Consider the following 17,535-nt stretch of genomic DNA (forward strand, 5'->3'; position numbering starts at 1 on the left):
TAAACAATTCAACATAACACTCGGCATTTTTTCTTTCATTTCCATGTGACTCTCTTACTTCACTTCTGTAAAGGAGAGTTTGTTCATCAAAGTATTCATACAACTTTAGATTTTTAGACAATCCTGTTTCCATACCTTTTGCATATATCCTACCAACTTCCTTCTTTCACTAGTTCTGTGGCTTATCTCCAGTGTCATCCTACCATCACCCATTATATTTACTTCCTATTACTTTTACAAATCATCTTCTTCCATCCCTCCATCATTCAAGTTAACATTTATGTCCCCCATGTTCCTAGTATCCATTTATCCTCAAGACCATACTCTTTCCACTCATTCAGCTCTTCTCTTACAAGCATTTTCAAATATTTATTTATTTTCAGTTGTATTTTTTAACAGTTGAAAAATTTGCATAAACGTTCTGTGAAATGAATTGAAATCTTGCAATTTTGTATACATAGCTATGTGAAGTTGTTTTGGAAATGTATAGTTAGTACATTGTTAAATGGGATTTTTTTATGGTAAAGTCTTTTTCTTCATTAAGAAAATGTAACTGATGTAAAAGTAATCCTGTAATCTTTTTTTATAGCAAACACCTCACAAGATAGTGATACAGATAAGCAAAGTGATTTGACCTCCATGAAGGACATGTTTTTCCTTGACATGGACGGAGAAGTCATCGTGAATGAGGAAAATAAAGACGCTGGCAAGTGAAACTCTGGTCACTTTCAGTGTGCTGTCATGTTAACCATATCCTCAGTTATTTGTCTAGAAAGATTGCATGCTAAGTTGTGGGTAGTGAGTTGTATTGAAGTTTTTTTTTTATTTATATGTTCTTAGAACAATATATGTACTAGTTCAATGTTTTTAGTTTCACATATAGACCATGCATGCTAAAAAAAGAATTAACTCATGATGACCACATGATAATTGAGGAATGCTTGTATAGTGTATCACTTTCCCAGGGGGGAAGTATATACTAATAAAAATAAAAGAAGTTTATTACAACTTTGATAATCACTCCTTAAAATATACATCCGTAAGTCTAGGCTTCCAAAGGAGAAAATATTTTAGGACATAACAGATTTTAACTTGGTTGTTCTTAATACAGTACTTTGTTATGTGGAAATTAGATGTTAGCTAGTTTTATTATTTTAACAGTTTTTTGAAAATGTTTTGTACTTAGAGTAGCCTGATTATTGTTTTTTGCAAGAAAGATTTGCTTTTTTTGTAAATGCTATGGTTTTAAGGGCATACTTCAATCCCATCTTGTGGTGGTATGTTTTTCCATCTTGTAGTAAAAAATGTCCTAGTTTTTCAGATATATAGTTCAGCTGCATGCATTTTACAGCATTTTTTACCATAGGTAGAATCAGTGAAAAATGTCATCATCATCATAGATCTGTGAAAATGACAATATGATAATTTTATTGATATATTTTTCTTCATACAAACAAGTTGTTTCATCCTGGGACTACTACTGGAGTTATTGAAGAAAAATTAGCCAAATAGCAGGGCTGTTCATGCACTGAAGGAGAAGTTCATCGTGTTTAAAAGGTTAAAAAGTGGAATAGAGGAGAGAGGTCTTAAAAGTTAATTGAAGCAAAATAATTATTTAAAAGTAATTAATGTTCTCATATGCAAACCTATTATTTTACGAGTCTTATTTTCGCCATGCTGTTCTTCAGAAGCTCCACTGAAAAAGATAAAGAAGAAGCAAGTTTCTTAAGCTTCATCAGGCAGGGTGTGCGTCATCTGGTAGAAGGTAGAAGCAGTCATTTTGTTGTCTAGTAAATGTCTAAAAAACTTTGATTAAGGAGAAAATAAAGAAAAGAAGATATTGTCTCAAAATTGTTTACATCAAATGATCATAAAATTCAAAAGGAACACAGTATATAAATTGAACAGTATCCCACAAAAGTCACTGGACTGATAAATTAAATTTTTATTTAAAGTTTATACTAAAAGAAATATTAAAGTAAAATGGGGACCATAATACTTACTTATTGAATACAACATTAAACAAAATTACTGTCACACATGGGCAGCCAGTTCATCACTAAATAATTTAGGCACTTTTTATTGTCTTTTGTATCACAGTAAAAGAAAATTTGTTAATACCTAAGGGCATCTGGGAACAAAGAATAATTCCCCTGTATCAGCAGGTGCTAATTCTCCCATGATTTTCAAGGTCTTCAGATTAAAAGACTTAACTTACCTAGCCATCTGTTCTTTGCTAGCTTTCAACTTGCTGTCATTTGCTTCAACCACCTTATTGAACCATTAATACAAGCTAAGCACTTTTCTTGTGCAAATCTCAGCCATCAACATGTACATTTCTGTGGCATGTCATCTTGCCAAACATGTAATGTTCTCTCAATCTATAACCTAAAAAGATCATTTTATAACAACTACCAGTCGATATACTTTCACTTCTTCCCTTTGCTTTATGGCATGGGTGCTCAGTTCAATTTTGCCCAGTTGTTGGGCCATGACCATAGATTAAAAAGTCTGAAAACGAAAATTTCTCATTGAGAATTGGCCCTTTATGAATTTTTGGGCTTTAAAAGACTCTTCTTACCACTTATTAATGTGCACTGCTACCTAGGACCAATTAGGCGAGTACACAAGAAACAGTATCATGCTACAATGTTCCTACAAAACACTTCATTTATTGGGATTTCAATTGTAATCTTTAATTAAGCATGTATATGCAAATTTGCATAATAGAAATCCACAAGTATATAAGTTGACCCTCGGCTTTCACATAAAATTCATGTATACAAATTTGAATTCACATAATTGAAAAGTACTCAGGAAAAATTGTAAAGGAAATGACAGTACAAAAAACTGAATTTGCCCTGTGCCCTGTATATGTATAAAATCCACATGAATGAAATTTTTTTGCAGGTGTACAATGTAGCTGATAAATTTCTCACAGCTAAATTGGTCAGACAACACAGAGAATGAGGCAGTCAAGTTCTGGAAACTCATGAATATGTAGATGCATGCAGGCATACTTGCTAACTGTTTTTTTTTTTTCTTTCTTCATAACAAGGACTGAGGTGTCTGGAACATGTGAACTGCAAAAAGGTTAATTGTATGCAATGGATTTAAATGGAAAATGATTCTGTAATTGTCAGTATAAACTACATAGAATCATAATTGAGTTTTTCACTATCCATGTTTTTGTAACTTTGATCATTTGCATTATTTCTTTTGTGTTAACCACAGTGTCGTTAAATATATATAAAATTAATTTAGATAGACATTTTGTAATTGTCAGTATAGTACATAGTATCATAATTGAATTTCTAACTTTGTCCATGGCATTTTTTTTTTCTTCCATAATTTAGATCTTTCACATTATTAAAATGTTTTTCAGATGTCATCACCATTGATGGAATATCTTTAGATGTTGATGGTGATGCAGGAATTCATGTGCCTGAAGATAGTATTTCTCCATATCCAGTTCATGAAATACCCAGGTATAATGCTGTAAGTACCACTTAGAGTTTTTATATTTTCTGTAGCCGTATGGGCTATTCTAGCTTTTATTTTTGTAGCTGTTCCTTTAGTAAATATGTGACACTTTGAGAAGTGATTTGTATGATCAAATGTATGCTGCTCTTCCATTGATTGATTATTACCCACTTTCTCTTCAAAACTATGTTACCAAACTACTGCCCCATTCATCATTAAAGGCAAATCTCAGTTGTGTAGAAGTGGCTTTAGAGAAGATTTATTTTCTTGTCTACATATCATTGTTTGAGCCACATGAAGATTTTTCCTAGTTGAGTGATGTTTTTTGTTTTCTATGTCAGATGGTATGTAACTAGTGTATTCAAACAGACTTGGACCTGAGAGTAATTGCTATTGGAATTTCAAGCCGGTACCTTTTGAAAGTCAGATTCCAACAAGACAAATTTCAGATGTAATTGTTTACTCCCAGTTTAGGGAATTTAGAAAAGAGAACAGCAAAACAAAAAGAGTGAATCAAACCCTAAAAGTATTCCTACTTCTTAAGGATGGGAAGACTGTAAAAGTTATGGAAAACTGGAGTAGGAAGAGAAATCCAAACCATGTCATTATAAGAAAAGACAGCCACAAAACTGAGTTTGTTTAGGATCACTGACTTCCACCAAGTAAATGTAGCAAGTGATGGCATTATGATTGTTACAAGGTTGCATGATACTCTCATAAAGCTTGGTGAAACCTCTGCTTAATTAGTACCCATAGAAAGGGTATAAAGGGTACCTTAATTGATCAGGCACCCTGCTTTTGATCCTATAATATGGAGAAGAGAAATTATAGATGAAACACTACAAATATTAGGGCAGTATAGTATCCCAAAGGTATGGTTAAGGCCAACCCATTCTTCTGTGTTTTATTTGAATCATACAGTTAGGAACACAAAAGGTGCATTCTTTTTGTTCTTCATCTGAGTATTTCTACCAGAATAAAATATGTTAACTTGGAACCCTGGATCTCTTTCTCTAAAATGTTAGTAATTCCATGATCAGAATAAGTTTGAACAGCAAGAAAGGGTTGTAAGATGGTTAGAGGCAGTTAGGTTAGGTGATGCACAAGATGTAGGGATTATGTTCAAGATATCTTATTGAAGACCAGTGCTTATTGAAACCCTTTGGAGAATTTCTCGAGTCACCAAAACCCTGACTCTTCCTTCTCTCCTTCAGGATCATCATGATCATTGTCAGAGAGGATTTCAGTAGATCCTTGAATTTCTCATTAGTAAGGGTTTCTCTATGTTGTGATGTATGCACCTTAATGCCATCCTTTATCATGTAGTAATATTTTCCCTGCTGATTTCCCTTATGGCTGTTAAGATCTTGATATCTTAATTAATAGTGGGGAAGCCCTAGAAATCATTGACAGCTTCATTCCATAATGGTTTCTAACATGCATTGAGTGTCTTAGGCATTAGGGTATCTAAAACTCTTCATTACGTGGAATAGCATTTGCATTCCTTAGCTCTTCCTTACATCCATGATGCACTAATCAGAGCCTTCATCTAGGATAATACAAATCCTCCCAAGGATGAGGTGCAACTTGATACCCTGATTAAGTGGCTGCAGTAGTGATGTCTTGTTATGAGGCAGAAGGGTCACTTTCACATTCTGGTCGGTAATTTTGAGAGATTGGGGATGGCAGAGAAGCTTTGCCTGTTACGAGGTGGACTGTAAATGGTATCCCCTTTTCTATGAGGTATTTTCTCACTTCAGGAATGAAGCACTTGTGGTCCCACTCCCAAAACAACATTACTGTCACTAAGATGGTTTGTTGTATTGCTAAAAATGGGATGTGTAATTCTTGTGCTGTACATCTCATATAATATACTCGTTTTGAATTTTATAATCACTTGATGTACACAGTTTTGAGACAGCATCATATGTTTCTTTTTCCTGAGTTTGAGGGTTTAAAGACATTTATAAGTTGCCTCTCGTCAGTGGATGATCTTCCTCATATAAGCTTTATTAAAAATAAAAAAATAAAGCTACCTAGATATTAGTCTAGAATATATTTTTAATCATTAAAGATTTACTAAGATAATTGTTGAAATGGGATATTAATAGCTGTAAAAGTGCTTGATGCCTAGCATTTTATATGATTTTCTTCACAGGGTGTTGCTGGAGTTCTCTCAGATATTGAATACAGCATGGATACGGGCAAAAAGATTCAAGATGCAAAACCGAAAAAAACATGCTTCAATTGTCTTGGCGACCATAATTTCCAAGAATGTCCAGAGCCTTCAAATCCACAGAGGATTGCAGCAAACAGGAAAAAACAGAAGAACAGTCGAATATCAAGCGTGTAAGTAACTTTGACTTTATGTCCGTGTGAATTACCAGCCACTTATTTTTATTAAAGTTTACTCAAGTAGTTAAAAGCTGACGGTCTTGAATTGCTGTTGAGGCCAGAAAAGCAGTGGTTAGCAATAGGTGAGAACTCCACCCAGTAGGGAAGACCTCTTGTACAGATGAAGAATACTTCTCTTCCCTGGCTCTCTTTATGGGTACATTTCTTTAATGCATGTTTCTTTTGCCTTGTATGGATTTAAAAGTTGCTATTGTTCATTTTTGCTAGTTTTTGGGGTGTATAATTCATCTTGACCTTGAAAATGCAGTATGCATAAAAATTTGAAGGTTGGTTTTATAGTCTAGTTTGTCAGCCTACCTGTAATGATGTTCTTTTATTAATTCGGCACAGATTTCACATTCCCAGTCCTCCGTGTGTTTTGGTTGCACTAGATCTATAACCTGTTGGATATAAACCATTACCTCTCTTTCTCTTGTGAACACTCACAAGAGATCACTGCTTGTTTTCTAGCATTTATATATAGTGTTATTCATTGCCAGCTATGGCTCCAGTTAATAAGGGAATTGCATTTCTTGTTGTAGAAATCATTTTGTCTGTTAGTGGCATATCCCAACTGCAGTACAAGAAGGTTATGCCATATTACCAATTAAAACATTCGGTTACGATTAACACATCAAAGTAATTAATATTTTAGGCTTTTAAAATAAAATAAACATTCATTGGTTATACCATAGCATATTTTTAGACTTGAAGGTAAAAGAGGAATAAAAAAATACTGATGAGGAACTAAAACTGATGAGAAGAGCTTTTTATTGCCAATGTACAAACTGATTGCATTTATTTTGATCATAAAACTATTCTTTGTCATCCCTAATATTAGATATATTTAATATACTATGATATGATATTTGGAAAACCATCTTCCAGACATTGTTCTTGGCAAATGTATTGCAAATTCATTATCAACATATGAACCACTTCCATTAATGGTAGGTTAACTGCTCAAAACAGTGGACATTCCAAGTTGTTGAAGGATTACCTCTGAACAATAGTTAAACACCTCTTTACATCACATACCACGTGTACCGTATACAGTGAACCCCCGTATTCGCGGGGGACGCGTCCCAGCCCCCCACACCCCGCAAATGGGTCAAACCTTGAATGCTTAAAACCCTCTAAAAACACTTAGAACTGCCCATTTTGATAGCTTAAACACAGAAAAAACCTGTAAAAATGCTTATACCTGAATATTTTAATAGTTTTATCACAAAAAGTGCATTTATTCATGAAAAATATATGAAAATACAGTAATTAGTGAATATTTCTCAGTGAAAAATACCATGAATCGCAAATTTTCCGCAAATGATGGCTAGATATGTTCCACAGAGAAACCAGCGAATCGTGAGTCCGCAAACGTTGACAATGCAAATATGGGGGTTCACTGTATGTCGGTGTATAAGGCAACCTTTTAACCTTAGAAAATCTCCCCAAAAATGAGGATCTGTCTTATACGCCGAGTATAAAAAGCAAGCCTTAAATCCTGCTGAGATGTTTAATGATAGGCTAACCCCTGAAGTGCCGGTAACTGTGTCACAACTATTGACTCTGTAAACAAAACAACGGTAATAAACGTAGGTAATTTGAGTGAATCACTAGGGACACAACTATCGATACTGTAAAGAAAACAACTTTAATTACAGTAATTACTGTAGGTATTTACCATAATTAGACGTTGGGTGAGCGAGCTCCCACTTTGTTATTAGCTTTATCCAGAGTATACCATTATTCAAATACAGTTATCACAAGACCCCATTGTGGCCACACCAATTATCAGTAAATATAAAAGGAGGAAGTATGAAGCTTCTTTCAGGTTAAAAGTAGTAAACTTTGCAAAGGAAGAAGTAGAAACTGACGCGCCATCAGATTCCGAATTTGATCCAGACAATGATTTCCTTACAAATACATCACAAGACATCATCAATGAACTTATAATATCAGATGATGAACCTGATGATAAATTTGTAGGATTTTAATTGTTTCAAAATGTTTTTAAAATATTTTAATCATTGCAAATAAAATATTATCCTTTATATACTGTACCAGTATTTTTTTTAAATGACCTCACCATTGCTTATGTTTACATCAGCTGATAGTGTTATTTAATTCAATAAACTGGAGGTCATCTTATATGGCAAACACACCTCTAAACCTACATTTTTACAAGAAAAATGGGGGGTCGTCTTATCTGCGGAGTCGCCTTATGTGCCGGCATATACAGTAATTGTGTAATATTCAAAATGGTGTAATATAATTTGGAATGTTTGCTAGTTTTACCAGTTAACTACCATGAACTCAAGCAGTTCATATGTTGATATTGAGTAAGTACAGCTATTCAACTATGGTAGAAACAGTTTTTGAGAAATGGATGTCTAATAAACAGGAGACAGTCAGAAAACTTGACTGAATTACATAGCAGACCTGTCATACTGTAACCTTTAAATCAAACCATTTTATGTACTTCCCATTTAAAGTGATATAGGCTAAGAGGTTTTTCAAACATTTTTGGTAATAGTTAAATGAAAAGTAGTCATATCAGATAGTGGCAAACTTCAAGTACTGATGTATTGTGTTTGTAAAAAACTATACATATTTCATGTTAATCTTTTTCACATTTTTTTGGCAATGATTATGAAGCATTGCCATCATGTAAACAGTGTAGCTTGTTGTTTAATGACTAAGAAAATCTTGAAAGGAATAGGCATTTTTCAATAATTCAAATATTCATTATTTTTTCCTAGGAGGTACCATGAAGATTGTGACAATAAATATGGTCAGTTTCAGCCAGGAAAGATCAGTGAAAACCTTCGTGAAGCGTTAGGACTTAGGTATGGAGAATTACCTATTCATGTTTATCGTATGCGTTACTTGGGGTATCCTCCTGGTTGGCTGAAAGAGGCAGAAGTTCGACAGGGTGAGATGAAGCTGTATGATGGTTTTGGACAAAGTAAGTTTAATAGTTTTAATAGTTTTCAGTACTGTTGAAATAACATTTGAGACAGAATATAGAACTGGATAGAATAATTGAGATGGTAGCCTTCTTAATTTAATGTTTGTTCATTACAAACCTATTATTCATAAATAGCCTTACATCCATGCGGTTGCTTTCCAGTCACACGAGCTTGTTTAATTCTGAAGGACAGAGATTCCACTGCATATGCGTAGACCACTGGCCAGGCACCTCCAAAGCGGTGTTACTTTTTCATTCAGCCTTGCTGTGTTCACCCATATTCCAAGTTGTCCTCCAGTATTTAGCATTTTGAATATTGTGCCATTTATCTTCTTTCATTCATTCATTCATTTACCCATTCTTCAGAATGATGGTGGTCTCTATCGGATATCTGCTTGGGCCTCCGACAGGTGGTGAGAATGCTTTTGCAGATCTTGTCATGTTGTTGAATGCCAGACTATTGCTGCTCTGTTCTCTGCAGCTTGATCCAGTGGCCTGGGCAGTTTATGTAATGCTGTAAATGTTGGACAGTTCTGACACATATGCCTTTTCCCCATTCAGACTGTTTTGGTGAGGTTCCAGGTGATTCATCATACCTTTCTGGCCCAGCAGATATGGTTTCCAGGTCTGGACTTAGTCATGGACACTGCCAGAATCCTTCTCACTTGGAGGAGCCTTGAAGGAACATTACTTTCTTTGTTTTCAAGCCTATCCAGAATCACTTAATCTTCTCAAGGGGAAGTTGTTTAGAGTACTCTTAAAATAGGCTTAAGATCATAGCGGCAATTATTGCTAACTCGTGCAGGGCCTCTGCAACTTACCCTTACCAGGAAAAGTGGGCAAGATTTGTTAGTTTGGCCTAACAAACAGGGTACTGTTGTAGACTATTCCAGTTCTAGCTTTTTCTTAAGAATGTCAAGAATATCTCTGTATCAGTGATTGCAGCCACAGGGCAATTCTCTCTAAGGTAGTTCTTCAGCATGGTGTAGATATAGGGAACAACTAGAATATTTTGGACCTATTTTGTCATTTTGTAAGATTAAAGCACATTGGCATTTGATGCTGGTTGTGTGCTGCCTCACCAAACCCTGTTGTGAACCCTTGTCTCATGCTTTCTAACTGGACTTGACCCTCACGATGATATTTTTATTGTTCCTTGCCTTCTCTGATCATCTCAGGAGGCTCCGTTCCTTGGTTTGGGAGGTCTCTCTTTCCAGTCTTTGGTCTTTTGTTCTGTTTATTATTTTATTACTGGAAGCGGTCTTCAGGGAGGCACACATCAACCATGGATTCCAATGTTGTCCATGCATTACCATCATCTTTTATGAGGACAGTTTCCTTTCTTGGGTAAGAGCTATCAAAACCAGTTTTTATTGCACGCACAGCTCCCTTCTGTCTCTGATTGGCCTCTTTTGTTGTATATGTGTAGGAATTTACCACTTTTGAAGAATACAGTTCCTACTGGCTCTGTCAAATGATTTCCCAGGTATGCTTGGATATATCATAGGTAGACCTCTTGTCCTCACTGGTCTTAAGTTCAGTGTGGAGTCTTCTGCCATTATGAGAGCAGGTACTTAAGATGTCACAGTACCATCTCAACTTTCCTACATACTCTTACTCATAAGTGTTTATATGTGTACTTGTTGGAGCTGATAGGCATGGAAGGCCATGTATAACTGGTTGGGAGGGATATGGGCTTTTCATCGTCATCCTCTTTATGATTAATTCCTGATTTTCACGATACTCATTGGTGGTGTATTTTCTAGGAGCATCGTCATTCATGCCTTGTGACCAGTGAATGGGGTTCCCATGGAGTAACCAGTTACTATTATACAATCTGTTTTATTAGTGAGAACTTTCAGTCTTCTATGAATTATACTTCTCTTGCTATACAATATTTTGACGCCACACAGACCATTTTTGGAGAGGACAGACTTCTGATCTCATCATTTTCTCCTTTGTCCATTATCCCTCCTGTCATTTACCTTCGTCTTTTTAAAATGCAGTTCAGGCTATTTATGAACAATGTGTTCATAATGAAACAATATTTTTACAAATTAAGACACAGGATTTAACAAATAGGTGCAAATGGAGATCCATTGTGCAGAATTAGGCTATTTATGATTGGTATATCAGGAAGAAAAAGAAAGTGTTCATTTATTTAAACCTTTTTAGTATAACTGATTGACTGATATATGTTTTCCTAATGTCCAAATCTTAACATTCATTATGGAGTTCTAGTCTTAACTGTCAAGTATTTACCAAGTTATTTTTGCCTTGTTTCAAGTATCATTTATTTTGTAGGTGTACTTCATCCCGATGCTGAAGAAGGGGAATTAGAACCTACATTAGTAAAGTACAATCCAGATAAATTGATAGGTTACCCAGGATTTAATGTTGATATCCCTAAAGGCTATCGTGATGTAAGTATTTTACAGTTAACTTTGCTTTTACATGTAGTCATTTGGGATTGTATGTCAAAGGCCTTAAGTGTTTCATTAATGCATAAATGAAACAAGAGTTATAATATAAAGTATTCAATATTTTATTTTATTTTTTGTAAGTCTTGTTAAATAGTCTCTTTAGAATACCGAGATTTTATACGACTCTAAACTACAAGTATATCATTTTTCCTTTAATTTTTGCATGCATATACAGTGTACTAGAGGATTCAGAAGCTTGAATGATAATTACTATATCCCTTACAGGAATGGAGGATGTTAAACTTTCTGCCTATGCAACGCAAGCATAGAATTTCAGAATTTAAGCGTGTTATGGAGTTGAACAAAGTTAGTGCATACAAGAAGAGAAAACTTAAAGATGAACATTTAAGGGGTGCTGACACTTCATTATCTTCAGCTGAAATGGAGATTGATGGTAAGTACATGGCAGTTTGATTTAAGGTGAATCTTTGTAAAAGTGAATACATTTATGAATTTCATTTATCTTAAAATTTCATAATAATAAGTATTTATAGTGTCAAGGCATTATTTGTTTGTATTCAAAATTTCCCCTGAAGTGATATTCCAAGTGGGATAATGCAGTGGGTATTTTTCTTGAACGTGTTTTGCGGTACTGCTCCCATTTGTGCATGATTTTCGGTACATGCTTTTTAATTTTGTTTTCTTATATTTTTTTTTGCTATTTTGGCCATGAGTTTTCATACACATGTAATCACAGTTCTAAAAGTTTCCACCAGGTGGCATCAGTAGTCACACTGGATTCAATTGGAAATAAGTATGGAAAAAAAAGGTAGAGCATTTTATCTCATTGTGAAAGTCTTAACAGTTCATCTTGACATTTTATAGCTCTTGGGTTATGGGTATACATATTCAGTTGTATTTTCCTTCCCTGTGGCAGTTTTTTTTCATGGACTGTGCTCTGACCTTTGTCTTTCACAATAGAAGATGGGGTTTTATTATTCATCAAGGTCAAAAGTGTTGTCAGAGCTTTAATAAGGAGAGAAGGCATTATTTATTGGTGTTGCGATGCAAGATTCTTCATGGTGGTTCATAAAGGGTTCAAGAATAAAGTGGATAATTCAGGTCTTAATTAGTATTTTGAAATCCACTGATGGATTCAAAACAGTTGGCAATACAAAAGACTGTCTATTTGTTATTGTTCTCATTAAAGGTTAACTGTTATACTTTCTTATACTTTACTATAAGGTAAATGTTTTTTCTTGTAGATTTTAGTTTTCAAGTGGTAAAATAGCAAAAAAAAAAAAAAAAAGAAAAAGAGTAAGATGAAATATTCAAGTTGTCCAAAGTAAAAGATATCTACTGAGAGAAATGTATATGATATGTGATGTACATGTGCAGTTAAGTTAGTCCTCCACTAAAATAATAGTTACTTATAAATTAGTCCTCCACAAAAAAAAAATAGTTACTTATAAAGTTACTCAAGTAAGTATGCCATTTCTTTAACAAGATTAATTTTATATTCACAAAGCCATTTCATTACTTGACTGTGTCATGCAAATTCCCAGACACCATAATCAATCATAGAAGGAACAAGAACAGCTAGATCCAGTAAGTTGTCACACTGTGCAAGTTCCATCAGGGTCGGTCATTCAAGGCTAATTAGATCTCTTTGTGTGTGTGTTAGCAACTTGAGTGGGAGGTCTCTGAGCTATTGCAATGCAGACCAAATGAAATGTATTAGAAAAAATCAAAGAGATAGTGATGTGTAAAGAAATCTAAGCCTTTATGTAATTAGGTGGTGAAAGTGAACAAATACTGTTAATAAAAGCTGGGACATTAATGAGACACAAAATAGACATAAGGCTGCATGCAATTACCTTTCCATCACTGCATCTGCCTGTGTGTGCCAAAGGCCTGTACAGACAGTATCTGAAAAAAAGATATATATATGTATTACTGTATATAGTTTAGTGAATACATTTTGTATAGTGGAAAATATAGTTGTCCATACAAAAAAAGTTTTGCACATCAGCTAGGTATAAATACTTCACTGTTACAACATCCAGGTCATAGACCCTTTACAAATTTACAAAAACATAGTAAAGTACAGTATTTAAATGCCAGTGTTACGCACTTTAATAAATCAGTAACTTATAAAATATACAAGACCGCTTGCAAATCGTGTTCAAAATGAATGAGAAATAAATTTTGATCATTGGTGAATTTACTAATTGTCATAGTTTTTTCAAATTAAATTCATTAGTGATCTTACAAGAACCCCAAGAGGAAGCAATTTTGTGACAGTTTATTGACCAAAAACTCGCAGATATAAGTTGCATCCTTCCATTTAGATATAAGTACATCTGTAAAATTGTTGACAGAAAACCACACTCATCATGTTCCTTCTTTCTATACTCGTTAATTATTTCTTTGTACAGTATATTGGGTAAGCCAGTAATGCATTTGATATGCGTAATATTGTTACCTTGTATTATATATAAAATCTGAAATGTAAGATATGTAAATGATGGTGTTTTAATCTAAAACACCTCAAGATTTACATAGCATATTTGACAAAGAACACTATACATCTAGTGATGGACTTAAAATAAATATGGGAAAAACATAAATAACGGGGACTTGAGTATCCACAAAGGGGTGTCATAACACTAAATGAAGAAAGTGCTATTGATGTTGAATCTTTCAAATATTTAGGAACACTGATATCTAGTCCAGGTTCTCTTCAGATGGAATTTAGTAAAATAAGGCAAATTAAACAGTAAGCATGCAGAGTAAGATTTGGAAATCAGATAGATTGGAATTGCATACGAAAGTAAAATTACACATAGGTCTAGTAGATTATATTGCTATAATGACATAAATCATGTATGACAATGAAACTGCTTATGAAAGATTTTGTCAGTTTGAGAATAAAGCTGTAAGGAGTACGAGTATATTAGGTGTTAGATGGCAGGATATAGTGAAAGATGATACTCCAACGGAAATTACCTGGGTTCCATATATAGATGAGATAATGATGAAAGGGAGATGACTTGGGCATGTCCTTCTCAAGACAGAACAAAATAAGCAAAATACTCTTAAGAAATATCAAAACCATTATAACACTCACAACCATTTAATGGAAATAATTCATCAGCACCAACAATGATACGATGAAGGAATTATCAGAAAAAAAATAAAAATAAAGAGCTTGGTAACCTCAGATTTTCAAAATCTTGGAAACGCTTTTGTGGTAGCCTCACATTGCAGACTTATACTGGCTCTTATTCATGCACATACATAGTCACTTACCCCTGATACTGCAGTTTCATTGTTTAAAATCCATACGTTGGAATTCTTAAAAGATTGTCTTTATTTTTATCAGATGCTGCAGGAATTGCAAGAAAATACCTTTTTTCTTGCTGATTTAGGCAGGTCACATGTTGATCATTTTTATGCTCTGTGTTCCTTTTTGCAGTGTAAGGCCATATCAGAGTTAACATATCCTATTGCATTCTTTCTGACAGAGTCTGGGGTCACCTCTTCATCAGAGATAGAATTCAACCCACCATTACCAGATGAACCTCTACCTCCCCTACCTCCTGAGGAGAGTCCAGCATCACCTGAAATGGTAGGCATTCAGATGTTACACTGCATCTTTTGTTGTTTATTTTGAATGCTCTAGTGTCATGGTACTTTAATTCTAGAAATTATCATAAATTTCTTCTTTTTCTTCCTGATAGCCTGAACCTGCAGAAGAAGGGGAAATTACAGAGGAGGATTCACAGTCTTCCATGAGTTATTTGGAGGCCAAGCGTAAATCACTCTTAGAGCAGTTGGGAGACGGTGGAAATCCCAGTGCTGAGTCAAATCGGGAAAGTAATGCTGTTGAAAAGGAAAATGTAAATTCATCTGATGTAGAAAGTGATACAGAATCAAGTACACAACTCAATGAAGAGTCTGAGAATTCTAGAAGTAGTAGCAACATTAACATTCATAAAAAACAAAAGGTTAAACACCACAGATCACAGTCCAAAGGTTTCCAGTTGGGTGTTGCTATTCCTCCTTCTATTACTCCATACACTCACTTGCCAAGTTCAGAGAAGTGGACTGTTAATGTAACAGATCACATAAATTTTGAGAATTTACCTGATGCCTTAGGAACTTGGGAAAAAATGAAAGGTTTGGTGAGTAAAGTTAGAAAGCGAATGTGTGAAATACATGTAGATGAAGATGAGTAATTGTAGATAACTGTATAGTTCCACTTTATACACTGAAGCTCTCAATTTTTATATTGTTTTTACGACTGATAAAATTTATGTTGTTCAAGATTTGAGCAATGTATGATTTATATGATGTTTATTTCAATACCATTTGAAATATTGCAGTTTTAGTAATGCAACTTTAATGTTAATGTCAGAATCAGATGGAGAAAGTTACAATTGGATTGCCATGTTATTGTTTTGGATCACAGATTACACTGTCATTGCTAAGAAAAGAATGTATATATAGTATAAAGAGTCATCATGACTTGTCATCAATTTCCAACTTTATGTAACAAGTAGTATTGCTCTATTGGAACAAAGTTATTCATTTTATCTGAAATTATAATACTGATATCTTCAGGATTTATAAGCTTTTGTTCAGAGCCATTTCTAATTCTTAAGGTCTCTTCTGTTTTTTGTGGTTACATATGAATATTCAGCTTACGAACAAGACATGTATTGTATTTACATAAGCAGTTTGTTTAAGGAAGTGTTAAGGGTTTTATAAACATAATCATTTAACTCTTTCATATTTTTTATTTATTAATTTTTTTTATTTGTGCAATACCCAGAAAACCCAGAATTAGTTTGTGTTAAGGTACAGGATAAAAAGGAAAGTGCACTTGAAGGCTTTTTTCTTCTACGGAATACACTGGCTCTTAAAGTTAATTTCCTTTTATCATATAATTTTTTTGTGTACAGTATTGTGTTATATGTTAGTGTTTCAGGGTAAAATCAACAAAATTTGATGTATGAAAGTCCTCTTCAAGATATGTTTCAAATGTATATAAAGTATATTGAACTGGTGTTCATGCCTACTGGGTTCTATCTGTCTTTGCAGGGAAATGTTGTATTTTATCTAGAGTGCAGGTAAAGAGTTTGGATCATTTCAAAAGATTATTAATTACAGTAACATTATTTTTCTAGTTTGGTTACAGATAGTTAGGTAATTCACATTTGTACTTTCTGTTAAAAACTCAAAGGAAAGGAGAGAGCTTTTATATTGGTCATTTGGTCAAAGTGCAGAACCAAGTTTTCAAATTCATTACACTCACATTATTATTCCAGTAGGAATTTTATTTGATGTAGAATATATTCGATAGGGATTCAAATTGTACCAGTTTATGGGAAAATTATCTCATGGGTTAGTCATCAATAAATTGGTCATGCAGGTCATTTATGTAATTAATTTATTAGTTACTCAAGATTTATTTTTCACTTATGTATATAATCATTCCACTTTATATAAATATACTTTACAAGTGACCTAGACATTTTTTATTTTTCTCCTACAGTCACATGCAGTGTCGTTCTGTACGATGTTTTTATTATACTCCATGCTTAGCATTATTGAACATTTCTAAAATCTCTTGGAATTTTCATTAAATGTTTCATATTTTTGGTCTGACGTATTTGTTGTTAACATTTTTATTCGCTTTGTCTCTAAGGAATAGGTTCTGTTTTTCATTAGATGAGAAAGAAAAATTCATAAGGAAAAGTGCATACACCATTAGTCTATATCTTTTGTACGAAAGCTTTTGTAAGTTGTTTCTGTATGGGTTTTGCATTTTGGCAATCTTTTTCCTTTTTTTTCCATTGGTTATTTTGTGCTCCTCCCATAGAGGTAGAAGCAGACATCCACACCGGAGAAAAGTAGCCCAGTAAAGGAAGGACAAATGACCTAAAAAAAGGTTGCAGTGATTTTACCAGTTATGAATATGGGAGGCATAACAAACAATACTTAACTTTCATGCAGCATTTGCTGAAACTTTCATGAGATGTTTCTCAAAAGTAAGATGTCAGTAAGAGTTACACATAGAATAGTTAAGGCTTTGGACTCATCTAGCAAAGTCCCATCCACCAGAAGGGGAGGATGGGGTGGGAAATCGGTATAAGATCAGCTAATCAAAGGCATTTTCGTTCATATGGAAAGTGAGTGAGAAAAGAATGGAAAAAGCCATGTTACAGAACATGATGAGGACACTAGTTCACTCCCACTGTG

At 34.1% G+C, this 17,535-nt stretch overlaps 1 protein-coding gene across 11 annotated transcripts in view; it reads left to right on the forward strand.

Annotated features, from left to right (window-relative positions):
- Window positions 1-16,803, forward strand: part of LOC136846750 (zinc finger CCHC domain-containing protein 8 homolog) — a 37,780-nt gene extending 20,977 nt beyond the window's left edge. For 8 of the 11 annotated variants that reach the window (XM_067117971.1, XM_067118018.1, XM_067118025.1 and 5 more), the window contains 8 exons: window positions 590-706; window positions 3,386-3,498; window positions 5,642-5,832; window positions 8,637-8,842; window positions 11,150-11,268; window positions 11,554-11,722; window positions 14,796-14,899; window positions 15,012-16,803. In XM_067117971.1, coding sequence (XP_066974072.1) covers window positions 590-706; window positions 3,386-3,498; window positions 5,642-5,832; window positions 8,637-8,842; window positions 11,150-11,268; window positions 11,554-11,722; window positions 14,796-14,899; window positions 15,012-15,509 — 1,517 coding nt within the window. In that variant the 3' untranslated portion in view covers window positions 15,510-16,803. The remainder of the gene's footprint in view (window positions 1-589; window positions 707-3,385; window positions 3,499-5,641; window positions 5,833-8,636; window positions 8,843-11,149; window positions 11,269-11,553; window positions 11,723-14,795; window positions 14,900-15,011) is intronic. The other 3 variants (XM_067118034.1, XM_067117990.1, XM_067118007.1) reach the window with 1 other exon arrangement.
- The last annotated feature ends 732 nt before the right edge of the window (window positions 16,804-17,535 follow it).

Source organism: Macrobrachium rosenbergii, chromosome 2 (genome assembly GCF_040412425.1).
Source record: "Macrobrachium rosenbergii isolate ZJJX-2024 chromosome 2, ASM4041242v1, whole genome shotgun sequence".
Taxonomy (NCBI): domain Eukaryota; kingdom Metazoa; phylum Arthropoda; class Malacostraca; order Decapoda; family Palaemonidae; genus Macrobrachium; species Macrobrachium rosenbergii.